This window comes from Solanum dulcamara, chromosome 5 (assembly GCF_947179165.1).
Source record: "Solanum dulcamara chromosome 5, daSolDulc1.2, whole genome shotgun sequence".
Lineage (NCBI taxonomy): Eukaryota > Viridiplantae > Streptophyta > Magnoliopsida > Solanales > Solanaceae > Solanum > Solanum dulcamara.
In genome coordinates, this window is record NC_077241.1 from 11,546,130 (window position 1) to 11,561,353 (window position 15,224).

Genomic DNA, 15,224 nt, shown 5'->3' on the forward strand with positions numbered 1-15,224 from the left:
TTTTATTTCTGGCCATTGGCAGTGGAAGTAATTCCCTTAGCAATTGTTCATTGATGGCATCTAATATTATCTTTATTCTATTTTGCATTAGTGCATATATTACTCAATCCAATATGTTTTTTTAAAACATAATTATCTCTAGTCAGTGGTGTACTAAATGATAATTTCTTTTAACATAGTTATCACTAGTAAGTGGTGCACTAAATGATAATTTATTTTAACAAAATTATCACTAGTAAGTGGTACACTAAATGTTAATTATGGCATTCCATTATTTTTTCATCTTTTTAATTCTTTCCTCTCCTATAAATAGAGAGGTCTTCTTTGTTTTGAAATGCAAGAAAACATTGAGTGCATTACATTTGTCAAAAAAGAGAGTTCTTATTAGTTGAAGAGAGGTGTTCTTTTTTGTGGAGCTTTAAACTCAACTCTTGTCCAGAGTTTGTTGAGTTACACTTTGTGATAAGGCTGTTGTATCCTGAAAGGGACAAGTCAAGAGGATTACTGCTGGACCGGTGAAAACATTTATTGCAGTAGACTTGAATCTCCTTAAAGAGAGTGAGATATCCGCGCCTCAGCCAAGAAGTGAATTTATTTTCTTCATTTTATTTTCAGTTGTAATTTGTAATCTTGTAATTTAACCAACAGATGAAGATATAGTCAAATAAGTCCCCTGATTCTGATGAGTCAACAATACGTTTGAACACAATAATTTTTTTTACCTCTTCCTAGGAGCTTCCACCTTTTTTCTCTCTTGGTAATTTGAACTCACAACCTTCAGGTTGGAAGTGATGGGTGCTTACTATCCGAGCAACTCCCTCATATCTTGAACACAATAGCTTACACACCTAAAATTACTAGATGTTGAATGGGCCAAAGAAACATAGGAGCGAGAAAATTTGCTAGCAAACAGGAAAGCATGGGATAATGTTCAAAATGTTTACTTTCTGATAGTACTCCCGATTACAATAACATACCCAGTATAATCCCAAAAAATGAGGTGTCACGCTCCGAGGAGGTACCTTAGGCATGGCCGGCACTCAAAAACCATCTCTGGCCTCCGAGAGAACCACTTGGTCTCATCACTCATTTGTTCATCAGCGGAAGACTTAAGAATACTAATGTGGGCTTTCCATCATCAACATCAAAGAAAAAAATAATCCTTAGAAGAAGTAGTTTCAAAGGAGAACTACTCCGATTACATCATCAAACTCTGTCTCATTACCTCTTCATTAATCATTATACTTCAAAAACATCATTTACATCTCATCAAAACATCTTGCTCAAAACATCATTTAATCCAAAGAATCAAATTCATTTAAACTCAATTATTTTGCTCTTTCAAAACTCAATAAAATACATATATAGTATTAATTCAAATCATTATTTTTGTTAATAAATATTGAAATCCAACATCTTTACTCAAAACACATGTAAAAATATTCATGAACATCAAATCAATTAGGATTCATGGGAAAGTAGTCATGAACAATAATTTCAATAATATGAGAGATAAAAATAATAATAATCTCAATGCATAAATATATCTAACTCAATAGAAAAAGAATTAATTCATTTAGAACTCAAGATTTGGGTAAAACTTAACTATAACTCAATTACGATGAATTTAAATATTGGGCGCATGGACGAACTCAATCCAATATTATGAATAGCTTCACATACCTGAAATCCGAAACTTTACTCCAAATTGGAACACTCTTGAACCCCAAGCCTTTTCTCCTCGTCGGAGCATTTTGTGTACTACCCGGAGTATAAGAATCACCGCAATAGTATTTCTATACTACTAAAACTAAAACTATATTTGAGAATGAGTAAAGAAGTGTATAGAGAGAAGAGTTGCTTAAGAAAGCTTGATGAATAAAATGAGGAAATAAGGTAGGTATTTATAGGTGTGGAGGAAGAACCTAACAATAAATAAAAATAATTACAAAGGATGATCTTGAAAATTCAATGGAGGATTTTGATGTCATGGATGATATCAAATGGTTCTAGATCTTTCCATGGTAGGTGGGATGGGCTCTCTTTTAACGGAATACCATTTTTCGGAGGTGCGTTTGTATATTTCTCATTAGGATTTGGTGTCTTCATAAGAATTGTAGATCTAGAGGTATGGTTTCATGTCGTTTAAGAATCAACCAATTTGGAGCATCCTACCGTGAGATATGATTTTTCTTCTACAAACACTCCATTTCGTCACTGCACCATGTCTTGCAAAAATTAATTTATTTGACCTACTTATCCTCAGAATCTTGAGATATGATCTTCATGAAAGTTGTAGGTAATATCGTTGGGGTTATTCAAAAATTTGAATCACCTAATTTGGACTATTTTATGAAAAGTTATACCCAAAATATAGAAGCAATATCATTTTCGTCAAGAATTGAAATACCTTATACAACGTTTTAGAGGGTGTTATTAGAAGAAATACTCTCATTGAAGTCTTACATACCTTAGAGTAAAGCTTAAAGAACATAAACATAATTTGTATAATCAAAATACTTTAGGCATGAGAGAACATAATTATAATCAAAATACTTTAGGCATGAGAGAACAAAATTATAATCAAAATACTTTACAACCTTTCCATGCCTTCATATAAGAACCTTTGATAAATCAACAATTCAATGCATTCAAGAGCCAACATAAGCTAATATAAGATAGGTAATTAAACTTCAAATATTTAATAATCTATGCATTTGGAATCATGATATGAAAACCCATAAAGTTTCATGCTTGAACTAAATAGAAAACTTTGATAATTCATTTGGGCTTCATGAATGAAAGGATTCATGAATCAATAACGTTTTAGGGAGTGTTACATGAGGTCTTAAGAGGATAAAGTGTACGCAGACGTTACTAGTACGGGGTTGCTAAAGTATTCCCTATTCTATCAAGAAAAAAGGACATCTAATCAATTGTCAAAAGCACATCTTTTTTTTTCTCTGGATGACAATGAAAAAGTAAAAACAGCCCCACACTGAAAGAATTCACAAATAAACCTAAGAGATATGGAACATAAGGTTCAGGGGGGAGGGTGACACATTTATGTCCCAGTTAATGTATTCAAACAAACAGGATATGTGATCACATTCAATAAATATAGTCAGGATATATACATCAAAATAATGAGATGAACTATCAGACATGAGCATCTTTCTCACCAACCACAATATCAATTCCTATTGACATTTGCACATGGAAATGGCTGAGACTTTCAGAGTCAAGCTAACAATGAACATGGTTTTCTGATTTCTTTTAGCATTTCATTAGAGTGGACCTATATTGCTCGGACTCATTCACAAGTTTGTATTTGGTATGGTTGCGTCGAAGTATCTGGTATTGGTAGGTCACCTTTTTCAGTAAATTCTGAAGATATTTGCACTCTGTACCCACGCACTTATCACACATGTTGGCCACAGGTATGTCAAGACAAATGGAGGATCCACACAATATAAGGGTGGACCATCTGTGAGGGATTGACATATAAGAAAGTGGCATACCATGTTCATCCATAAATATCTCACATGAAAAAGATCTACGCTTGCTTGCTAGACATATTTAAGCACAGTTCAGATAACATCATAAGACTCTATGATAGAAAAAATCATTTCATTTCGGATGGTCATGTAACCAGAAAAAAGTGATGCACTCAATTGGTAAAGGATTAAGTAAAAAGGTCCATAATACAAACCCATACAAATACAAGGATCCATTAAACCATTTTTGCCTTTAAATCCTCATTCAAGTAAAACTGACTTTTATATTCTATCCTCATTCTAACCAAAAATCAAACAGTGGAAACTTGGCTATTGTTAGAAATCCAGAGTACGATCCAAAAGAGTTGTTTGGCACAGAGGAAAAAAATTTCAGAAAAAGTTTTCTTATTTTTTCATGTTTTGTTGGTCAAAAAAATTTCTAAAATATATTTTATCTAGGAATACAAATACCTTAAGAATGAAAAAATTGATTTCCCAAGTAAAAGTAGAGAAAACAAGTTTCAGGTTGGCATTACACATCGATTGTTTCCTTCCCACCTTCTAGAATGTCTCACTCTCAACCAATAGCCCCCATCTGCACCATCCCCACCCCACACCCTCATAGTGTCTACCTAGATTATATACAAATATTTTTCGAACAATATTTTTGGTTTGAACTCTTGTAAGAATAAATTGAATGTTTTCTCATGCTCATGCAAATTACACAGTACAAAGGAGGAGCCTTGAGTTGCACAGTAAATACTTTTTCTGCTAAACCTGAGGCAGATAATAAGGCTTTGGCCTGGATACAGCTAATTATATCTCCAGAAGCTACAACATGAAGGGAAAATACATCAATAGATTGGGATGGGACGGGTCCAGAGTATCATTATGTAACAATTTTACAAACTATTCCCAGCTCTTGCAAAGCATACTCTGCAATGAAGGTTAGAATATTTATCGGAATGGTTTTGTAGGCTTCACATCATTCATTTTGCGCTCAGAAGGACAAGAGTACCAAACATCTATATTTACAACTAGTTGGAAGACATAAATTTATTAAGTTTCAACAATGTCCATTCTAATATTTAAATGTAAGACAACTCCAGCTTCAAGTATCAAATAGGCCTAAATCTTAATGTTTAATGAGACAAAACAATGATAATGTTTCCATGAAGTCTAGTTACCTTATCAGTACATAAAGATTCCAAACACCATTTTGGTGTGGGTAGACAGACAGCAAAGCAACAAACATTTCACCTTAACTAGAACTCACAAGTTCCAAAAACTAAAATATCTAGCAAAATCAGACACTAAAAATCGATCAGAAGTTGAGTCCTAAATTATGACATAAGCAAGGGAACATAATGGCATAATTACCAAAACGCTTCTACCACTTGATCACTGGCAAAGCTGTTCAACTGCAGTAACAATCTGGGGAGGTTGGACAACAGTCCAGTTCTCTAACGTTCCAGCATATGGGGTTGGCACATCCTGTGATGACAGACATACAATTGGGGCATCTAGATAGTCGTGAAAGTTCTCGGTTATAGCAGCTGTCAAGCTGGCACCAATACCTCCTGTGCGCATACATTCCTCGACAATGAGCACACGATGAGTCTTTTTCACTGAGTTCCCGATTGTGTAAAGGTCAAACGGTTTAAGAGACCTAATATCAATGACCTCAGGATCATAACCCTTGTTCACAAGTGTCTTCGCAGCCTGCATCACATGATACCTCATCCTGGAATAAGTTAGAATGGTTACATGCTCCCCAGGTCGTACCATCTCTGCTTCTTCAAGATTCAGCACATACTCTTCGTCTGGAATTCTCTCCTTGAGGTTGTAGAGCAAAACATGCTCAAAAAGAATCACAGGGTTATCACTTCTGATAGCTGCCTTCATCAAGCCCTTGGCATTGTAGGGGGTTGAACAGGCAACCATCTGGATTCCAGGAATTGACTGGAAGTATGACTCAAGGCGTTGAGAGTGCTCTGCTCCAAGCTGTCGACCAACTCCACCAGGACCTCGAATGACAACTGGTATCTTAAACTGGCCACCAGATGTGTAGTGGAGCATACCACAGTTGTTAGATATCTGATTGAAGGCTAGAAGAAGAAATCCCATGTTCATTCCCTCAATAACTGGACGCAAGCCAGTCATTGCAGCTCCAATGCCCATACCAGTGAAAGAGTTCTCAGCAATAGGAGTGTCAAGAACCCTGAGATCACCATATTTTGGGGCAAGGCCTTTAGTCACCTTGTACGAACCTCCATAATGACCGACGTCTTCACCCATTACACAAACGGTGGGATCTCTGTCCATCTCTTCTTCAAGGCCTTCGCGGAGAGCCTCAAAGAGCAATAGTTCATGGCTAAAGATGTACATTCAATTACATAAGTGGTGAGATCAAGTAACAAGAAAGCTGGATTAAGAACAATCAGTAAGCAAGCAATTGCGCAGTAATTAATATAGTTCACACCATGATCGACAATAAAAAAAAATACGTGAAACGAGTGCTATCCAACCACAGCCAACAGAGATCTATTCAATGATAAGTTTAATGATTAAGCAAGCACCATTATAGAAAGTTTTTTGAACACAGACATAATTATCCCCAATAATTAGGAAGACCCCATCAAGGAAGCACAGGTAACTCATATACATCCAAGGATAATGTTTGTTATGACCACCATTAAAACTAAACGAGCTCTTTAGTCCTTAAACAAGGAGATAAGTAACAGAAATTTCCTGGAATCCCACACCAGGAATCTTATGCATTAGGAAGAGAGAATGAATAAGGGACCTCTTTACTAGCTTCTGGTGGCCCAATTAATTCATGAAATTAGAACCTCAAAACCCAACAAAGCAGAAAGCAAAACTCAAAGTCCCAAAGAGTGAAGTAGGAAAGGGATCCAAATTTCCTATAAAAGATGTAACCTTCTTTTTGAACAATTCCGCTGGACAAGAATAAAGACAAGATGACAATCTTCAGAGGGATCTCTGATGTTAAATATAAGATTGTTCAACCAGTTATCGTAAAAACATAGATCATGACATTCTCAGAGGAGCTAACGCAAGAAAAAAATTGACACCAATAAGTGCATCCACTTCGGGTAACATCTCCTCTGTTATACACTCATGGAATTCTAACTTCAGTAAATAGATTTACAAACACAAGCCTTTGATTCATCCTGTTGTTTTCCATAAAACTGAATTTCAGTTCTCCACAACTATCGCATAATTGTGTTTCTAATATTAACAGTCATGATTCAAAGGTAAAGTTCTTATTCCTATGCTTCTTTTGTTCCTCCTAGCAGCATATTTGTTCTAGTGTGTTTCCAAGACCCATTCAGCCATTCCTATTTTTCCACTTAGTACATTCCCCCCACACATACAAAGAGAACACTCTACTCTTGGAAGTACCAAAGCAGCACCCAGGCCCCAGGCCTATTAAATACTGCTCTACTTCCCATCTCAGAGAGCACTCTTCATGGCATACACATAAGTGGCACCAAACTTTTCAAGGCTAGCAAACAACTTGCAGCACTAGAAATAATTAGTTAGTTGTTGAGATGTTAATTAGCGAAAAATGAAAAAAAAATTATGAATTTTCTTTTTCATATTAAACTCAATTAAAAAAGAAGAAAACATAAAAATTTATGCGGGGCGAGTCTATATGGGGTGGGGCGGGGTGGATTGAAAATGAAAAAAATTGTTATGCGGGGTGGGGCGGGGCTGCTTAAAATTTTTGCACCCACCCCACCCCGCCCCATTGCCATCCCTAGTAGCAGTTTCTAGAAGTGTTTGGTCGTCCCCTTTCAGGTCAAATAATTAGTAAACACTTCTTCACAGAACTGCAAAAAGAATTTGAATTTAAACTCAGCATCATTGATAAAAGAAAGAGAAAGAGAAGACTCCATCATAGCATAAATCTCTATTCTACCTTTTTTTTTTGAAATTGGTAATGTTGTATTCCTCAGTATTAAGGATATGCTGGAGACCTTCAAAAAGAGGCAAACAAAGAGTAGGAAGAAGCTACTTACAGAGATCCTAACAAATCTACTAGTTCTAGTTCATCTATTTCTATCTTTTTACACCAATAATAAAAAGATACAATACAATTCCATTTAACTTTATGAATGGAATTGGACCTATCTTCAAAGCTTCTGCTATTTCTCTCTTTCCATACATTCTTCCATATGCAGTATGGGATGATTTTCCAACATCTCTTCTGGCTCTTGCTCCCTCCTCTTATAACCCAACAACTCAGCAGATCTGCAGTGTGCTCAGGCATGGTCCATCTTGTATTAGTGAGGGTAAGAAATAAGGCTCATAATTGTGCAGTGAATTTACAATGCAAAAAAGGTGATTGTTTGTCTCTTCTGTTTCGCCACATTCTTGGTTATATCTCTATTCTACCTTAACCAAGAATGCAAACCTCAATGCACCTTTCATCATGATACTTCAAAGTATTTCTTCCATATGGATCATCAACTCTCCATTTTGCTATATATTGCTATAATTTCTAACTATTTTTTACCTAAATAGAACTGATATGGCATTGGCATGTAAGTGCCCGTTTGGATTACCTTATTTTTAGGTCCTTTTGGCTTTTGAGCACTTTTTAGTTTTGGAGGAGTTTGGAAAGGTTAAAAAGTTCTTTTAAGACTTTTAGGCCAAAAAAATTTAAAAATAAGTCAAAAGCCAAAAGTAGGGTATCATCTACTTATGACTTTTAACTTTTTACTTATAAGTTACTTTTTACAAGCCTATCCATACAGGCCCTAAATCAGGTAATGAACATACATGATAAGTCCAAACTCCAACGACCAACAATTTTGAATTATCAAATTTGAATTGGAACAGATCAGTTTCTTTCTAAGTGGTATGACATTGATATGATGATTCAATGGCTACATTGGTATTTACCAGGTTAGGTATAATATGAATATTCTGACTACATGCAAACGTAATTGCATAAGCTAGTATAACTAATGTAGAATTAAATATGGAACATGGAAAAGAGGCATAGTGCATAGACTTGGGGACATTATTAGAGACATTACAATGGTTACATAGAAACATTTTGGGTTTATGATGTACAAGGGAAACCACATTTTTGCTAAGATCATTCATAGAAACTTAAGAGGGAGGAAGAAGGATATGGTCATTGAACTAGAAAAGTTACATTGTAGAATGCAAAAAGTTGTTTGGTTAGTGCGGGACAAGAAGAAATCCTTATTAAATTAATGAATGTCACGTTATTCTCATTGATTAAAAATGACTAAGAAAAACAACATATGATAGTGTGCCAAAATAATTTCATCTGGTATGCTTGACAAGAAGGAAATCCTTAAAGTGTGCCCTTTTGGTAGCGTTTTAGAGTAAATGAAATAAAATAAATGACAAGGACCCAAACTAAGATTTCATCAGATCCTTACAAGCTAGAAATACGAATTAATCTTTGTAATAGTTGTATAGTTGCAGCAACATCTTAGGTTTATTTTTTTCCTTTTTGGATAGTCAATCTCTTAAAGTTGGATAGTCAAATTAGTCTATTAACACTCTCCGATTTCTCTCCGTTGAAAGAACTCACACTAGGCCTAAAGGTGCAACACACCTATGTCTTTCCATCATTCGCTTGAAAGTCCAGTTGCACAACGAATTATTGATGTGCCCAACGTTGTCCGTGGCATTTTGGACCAGTTCAGCACCATTCACCACAATTAGTAGCAACATGGCATTGTAATAGGAGATGGTCCACATCTCCTTCTGGACATCTGCACTTAAAGCACCAATTGGCATGCAATCTTCTCTGCCTTGGATCTTCAGATGTCAATATTACCTCTCTTGCTGCTAGGCAAGAATAAAAACACATTTCTTCCCTTCCTAGGAATTCAGGTTTTTTAGAGTGGGAAGTCAGACTCCTCTCGCACAAATATCTTGTGACAATATGACTTAACTTAGAATAAAAACACATTTCTTCCCTTCCTAGGAATTCAGGTTTTTTAGAGTGGGAAGTCAGACTCCTCTTGCACAAATATCTTGTGACAATATGACTTAACTTAGAAAATTCCATCTATCACACTCTCTGCCACCGAGGAGTCCTGACTAGCATGTGTTGTACATTATTTTGTTGGGCACTTCAATCATACCTTGCAATTATTTTGTTGTAGTGATGGACGAATTTACATGGCATATTCAAGGGGAGATGGCGTGATATATGTTATTTGCAAATCACGTAGTGTTGATCTGTATTGATAATGATGAGACACGTGGTGAAGCCAACAAAGACCGACGGTTTGGAGAACCGACACAGACCCTAGAATCTAAAGGTTTCATGTTAAGCAGACGTAGGGTAAAGTACAAGGAGTGTAAGTTCAGTGACGCAACGCCTATACGGGAGGAAGGGGTGGAAATGAAGATTGATACACAAGTCATACCCAAGAGAGAAAGCTTCAAGTATATTGGGTTTATAATCCAAGGAAACAGGAAGATGACGATGAATTGGAAGCTCGCATCCGGCGTACTGTGAGATAAGAATGTGTCACCAAAACTTAAAAAGTAAATTCTATAAAGTGGTGGTTAGATGTTCTTGTATGGGGTAGAGGGATGGCCTATTAAGAACGCACACATTCAGAAGAAAAAGGTAGCGGGGATGAGTATGCCTAGATGGATGTACGGGCATACTAGGAGAAATAGGATTAGGATTGAAGTTAAACAGGACAAGCAGGAGTGGCCTCTGTGGCGGATAAGATAAGGGAATCAGGGCTAAGGTGGTTTGGACAAGTGAAGAGGCAATGTGAGAGTTTGGCTATAGTAGGTTTAGGAAAGGTAGAGGTAGGCCTAGGAAAAATGAGGGAGGTGATTAGATACGCTATGACACAAACTTATTGAGAACATGACCCTACATAGAAATGTATGGAGGTCGAGGATAAGGGTATAAAGGTAGTAGGCAGCCGAGTGCTATAGTACTTTTACATGGGAGAGGCAGAGGGCTAATCTTATCGGGTATTCGCATAGTATCTTATTCTCCATTTCTTACTAATAAATATTACTTCGTTTGCTTTATTTATCTTGCTTGCAGTCATAATTTTCTTTTCGATCCTGCTCTAATTAAACTTCTTTTGAGTCGAGGGTCTACTGGAAACAAGCTCTCTACTCCACAAAGGTAGAGGTAAGGTTTGCGTACATCTTACCCTTTCCAGACCCCACTTGTGGAATCATTGTTGTCATAATTTCTTAGGGGTTGGTTGGTATGAGGGATTAGGGATAATAATCTCAGGATAAACTGCAAAATTCTTTTATCCTGCGTTTGATTAGGGATATTAATTAGCCTCACGATTATTTATCTCACCATTTAAACTACAGGGATAAGTTATCCCATAATTATGATAGGATTGTTAATCCCATAATTATGATAGGATTGTTAATCCCATGGAACAACTTTGCCTATCCCATCCCCGACTCCAAATAATAGAGCTAGAAATCACTTTAATAAAATACTTATCAAAAATAGTGTTACTGGAATGGCAATGTAGACCATTTTATTAACCATTAACTTAAAATTTTCATGGCACATACGAACCTTCAAAATTTTGGAGCAAATAATAGATAGTCCACTGGAGACTTGTGTGGCTGAAAGAGAAGATTAACTAAAAATGTAGTTTTCTCTCTCTATGTACGCCTAATTTTGGTTGGAAATCAGGGTTGAGCTTTTCTTCAACACGTAGCCCATCCTTTCTTGCTATTAATTTTTTTTTTACTTATATCCCCCGTACTAATCCAAACAAAAAAAAAACATATCACTCTCATTTCTTATGTTTCTGCTATCACAATTCGGAACAAGGAGGAAATAGACATGTTGATAGCAGGATGAATTAGCATCACTGAAGCAAACAGCAACTGCTATTGTCTTTCCTATTTCCTTTAACAAATAACAAAACCATCGAGATTAGCAGCTCAACTAAATCATACAATCAAAAACAGAAATCATAATCCTACCAGCCAAGCTCCTTTTCAAAACAAGATTGTTAAACATTGCCCTAGTCAGAAATATTTTGAAAAATAAAATAAAATAACTAATCTCATCTGCTGGCAAGCCACCCCTCGGACATGAAGTTTCATAAAACAAGTGATGATTAGATCTCTAGAAGACAAACATTAGGAGAGACAAGTGAAATGGCAACCAGAAGGAAGCAATTTGAACTGAAGAGATATGCATGTACAACTAAGAGGAAAGTAAATATACCCTGGCTTGGATGAAGTAGAAGCTGCAGCAGTATCTTCTTTTACCTGGAAAAGAATTACTAATTTAAGCACATTTCTGCTAGTAAACAATTATATGCATACGTAAACGAACAATTATAATGAGAGAGTAAAGAATACTAACAGCAACAGCATTAGTAATTAATTGTTCAGCTCTTCCCCCACGTCCATTCAAACCACAGCTCAAACGCCCATCAGATCTAACCACAAAATTCCTTCCTTTCCTCTCTGCACATCAACAACACAAACCAACCATAAATTCCATAAAAACGGAAGCTAAATGATTGAAATTTGAACCAATTAACACCTCAGAAATAATAGAGAAACCCATGTTTAATTGACAAACAGGAAAGAAGAGAAACAAATCAAAAACAACCAAAAGAAACAAAGATTAGATAAACCCAGAATCAGAAAACAGAACCAAACAAACACAATCACAAATTTAAGCAATACTAACAAAACCCAATTTCGAATACTAGCCAAAAGATTCATAAATTGCAACAAACCTGACAAAGATCGGCGAGAATTAGCGAAAAGAGACTTCTTGGTGTCCAAAGAATTGGCTGATGTTAGTGCAGTAGCAGCACCAATTCCCTGTATAATAGCAGCCATCTAGAAAACCCCAGGAAGAAAATTGGCTTCTTGATTCAAAGAAGAGAAAATGCAGATCAGAATGAGGATTCAAATGTTCCCTACAACTATATATATTCACAGTGGATATAGAAAAAAAAAATGAATTGGGGGAGGGGGGGGGGGGCGGAGAGAACAAAGTGCACAAAGGGGTTGGGCGATTTAATCAAAGGAAGATGAGGAAAAAGCAGAGGGAAGCAATTATCAAGTGACAAAGGTTTGAGCCACACGTTGAACGGGTTTCCACATTTCCTATTATGCTTGTTGTATTGATTGATTCTCTACTTGCTTACTCATTGTCATATCATGATTCCCACTAATGGAAAGCTGACATGTGTTGATATTAAGGGTGAAAATGAACGTCTTGTGGATGTGAAAAATTGAACTTAGTATTTAAACTTGTTGGAGCATTTTTTGACTCTATTGTAATTTGTGATACTCACCTAAATATTTTTCTCAGTTAACTTTTGTATTTTTTGACTCGATTATGATTTGTGATACTCACCTAAACATTTTCCTTAGTAACTTTTTTTAGTCTATAGCCTACTTCATTGTATAGCCATATTATGTAGCCTAATTTTCCTTTGTCGATTAACCTTATATTTTAATCCAAAAGTTCTCAATGCACTTTCTGTTGAAATACTTAGAGATCGAAGGAAGAAGAGAAAATGAGATAAAATAAAACATAGAAAAGTTTAGTTATTTGGTAAAGAAAAAGTAGAAAGTAGTGTCAGAGTGTGAAATTATCTATGCTTATGGTAAACAGAGGATGAAAGCAAAAAAAAAAATTAAATCTAATTAACTATAAAAAGTTGAGAAGTGTGAGAAAAAGAGTGAAAACATCATTCTTAGCAACTAAGTAGTAGAAGAAGGGGAGTAAAAAAAAAAGGAAGTAACATAGCAAGTTGAAAGTAAGGAGATTTAAGAAAAAGAGTTTAATTAAGTTTGTCATTGTCTTAAAGTGCATAGGGAAGAATATTCACTATTTTAACCAAATAATTCTTACCCATTCCTTAACCCACATAACAATTCGGAAAAAAAAGTCCTTTTGTGAGGGTGAGAGAATTTGATTCGCTCATGCCATGTTTGAGTATATATATATATATATATATATGAGTCAAAAGGAAAAAAATTTGATAGTGAGGGCACTTGATAGTTATAACTAGTAACTTTATGACTACCATAGTTGCAGTTGAGCATGTTGGCCCTATACATGTTATCAAGAGTCAGTATAGTAGTTATAATGTTTGCATGAAGACTCATGAGTTTGATATATTATGCTTGAATGAGAAAAAGCTTCAAATCATGATTAAATTGTCTATCTAAATTGGATTTGCAAGTAACCTTCTGTGATTTGCATTAATGTGATATTGGGTCTATAGAGGACATAAGGAGTTATTTGAGGACAAACAAAAGCTCTAAGTGTGTGGTGATAATTTGAGGTGTATTTACGCATTCAATCACTTTATCCATGATTTAGCTAAGTTTTGAGTATAATCTTATGAATATCCATGTGTTTATTAAATATTTGTTGTGATGAGCTAATAGATATGATTAGATTAATTTCAGGCCAAAAGCAACAAGAAAAGACCCATAAGATAAATTGGAATGCAAAGTAAAGTGTCACAAATTAAATGCAGCCAAAAGGACTACAAAAGAGGAGTCTGCAGCGCGAGACAGCCTTCCGTGCATTGGACCCTGCGTAGTGCCTATGCCAGACTAGAGATTTAGACACTCGAAACTTATGCGATGACACGTATAGAGAATAAAATAGGAGCCTAAGATGTACAACACGTTGCGACCCCTTGAGACACGTGATGGGGCCCACGTCGTGACATTCTTATGAACCAGTCTGAAGTTGACCAAGTCAAAACAGGATCCAAGCGAGATTAGGATTCTGACCTTACTATTATAAATTTGTCATTAAGATGTTTTTAAGAGAGACAAATTATTCTTAAGGTTTACCATTAGTAATAGAAGTTAGGAATTATTCATAGCATAGAAAATGTATTGTTCTTCTGATGTTAGAGTTTAATTATAAATTTTTTAGAGATTATTGTAGAACGAACAAGATTCTTTTGCAAGAGTTACATTAATTAAAATTGTTGTTTACTGTCTTTTAATGAATATTCTTTAGTAGTTTAAATTATAATATTTACTATATACAACTAGTTATGAGTAGATATACTCATAACTAAGAATTTGGAATATAAAATAAGAATGATTTATAATAGATTTTTTGCATTAAAATAAACTTTTCAAGAAGGGGTGATCATTTTGTATTAAGATTCTTTTGAGAAGATTACTTTTTGAATGGTTGCAAACATTAAGAACTCACTCATATTTTGACTTGCTTAACAAAACAGATTAAGATTAGGAAAAAAGAATCATTAATAGATATTTGGAGCTACCAACCTCCATCTAATATTTTGAGCTATAGATTGGATAACTACCCTAAGGTTTTTGATGAATGAAATAATTAACTTGACATCCAAGTGATGGCAAGAACTTAGGTGATATTCTCTTAATTGAACCGAGAGGCGTTAGGAGATATATAGATTTGTCAGTTTTGCACAATGAATACACCTAAATGAGTTGATAGTAAATTATCTATTTGAGTTCCTATATCTAAGAACCATAACTCTAGTTTATCATATTATTGATTAAAATCCAAGTAGTTAAAGTAGTTATTAGTTTCTCACTTAAACCCCCACTTCCAATATAGTTACTATTTTGAGTTTAAATAGAAAATTATAAAGATCTCTAACAATGCACGTTGTGAGATTCTACCTCAACTTAATTGGGTTACTATATTGACATCGACCA

General features: G+C 35.2%; 1 protein-coding gene across 1 annotated transcript; it reads right to left on the minus strand.

The window, feature by feature from the left end:
- Positions 1-4,607: 4,607 nt before the first annotated feature.
- LOC129889030 (pyruvate dehydrogenase E1 component subunit beta-3, chloroplastic) lies at positions 4,608-12,639 on the minus strand. The gene is made up of 4 exons (XM_055964126.1): positions 12,275-12,639; positions 11,893-11,996; positions 11,752-11,795; positions 4,608-5,871 (listed from the first exon to the last, which is right to left on the minus strand). The coding sequence occupies exons 1-4, from the start codon at positions 12,378-12,380 to the stop codon at positions 4,899-4,901; spliced, it is 1,227 nt and encodes a 408-aa protein (XP_055820101.1). The 5' UTR covers positions 12,381-12,639; the 3' UTR covers positions 4,608-4,898.
- Between the last annotated feature and the right edge of the window lie 2,585 nt (positions 12,640-15,224).

Bases quoted from the DNA above. Each gene is read 5' to 3' on its own strand.
- LOC129889030 (XM_055964126.1), bottom strand. From the start codon at position 12,380: ATGGCTGCTATTATACAGGGAATTGGTGCTGCTACTGCACTAACATCA. The intron at 11,997-12,274 runs GTTTGTTGCAAT...GTTGATGTGCAG, and splicing joins TTCTCGCCGATCTTTGTCAG to AGAGGAAAGGAAGGAATTTT. The intron at 11,796-11,892 runs GTTAGTATTCTT...ATTCTTTTCCAG, and splicing joins TAATTACTAATGCTGTTGCT to GTAAAAGAAGATACTGCTGC.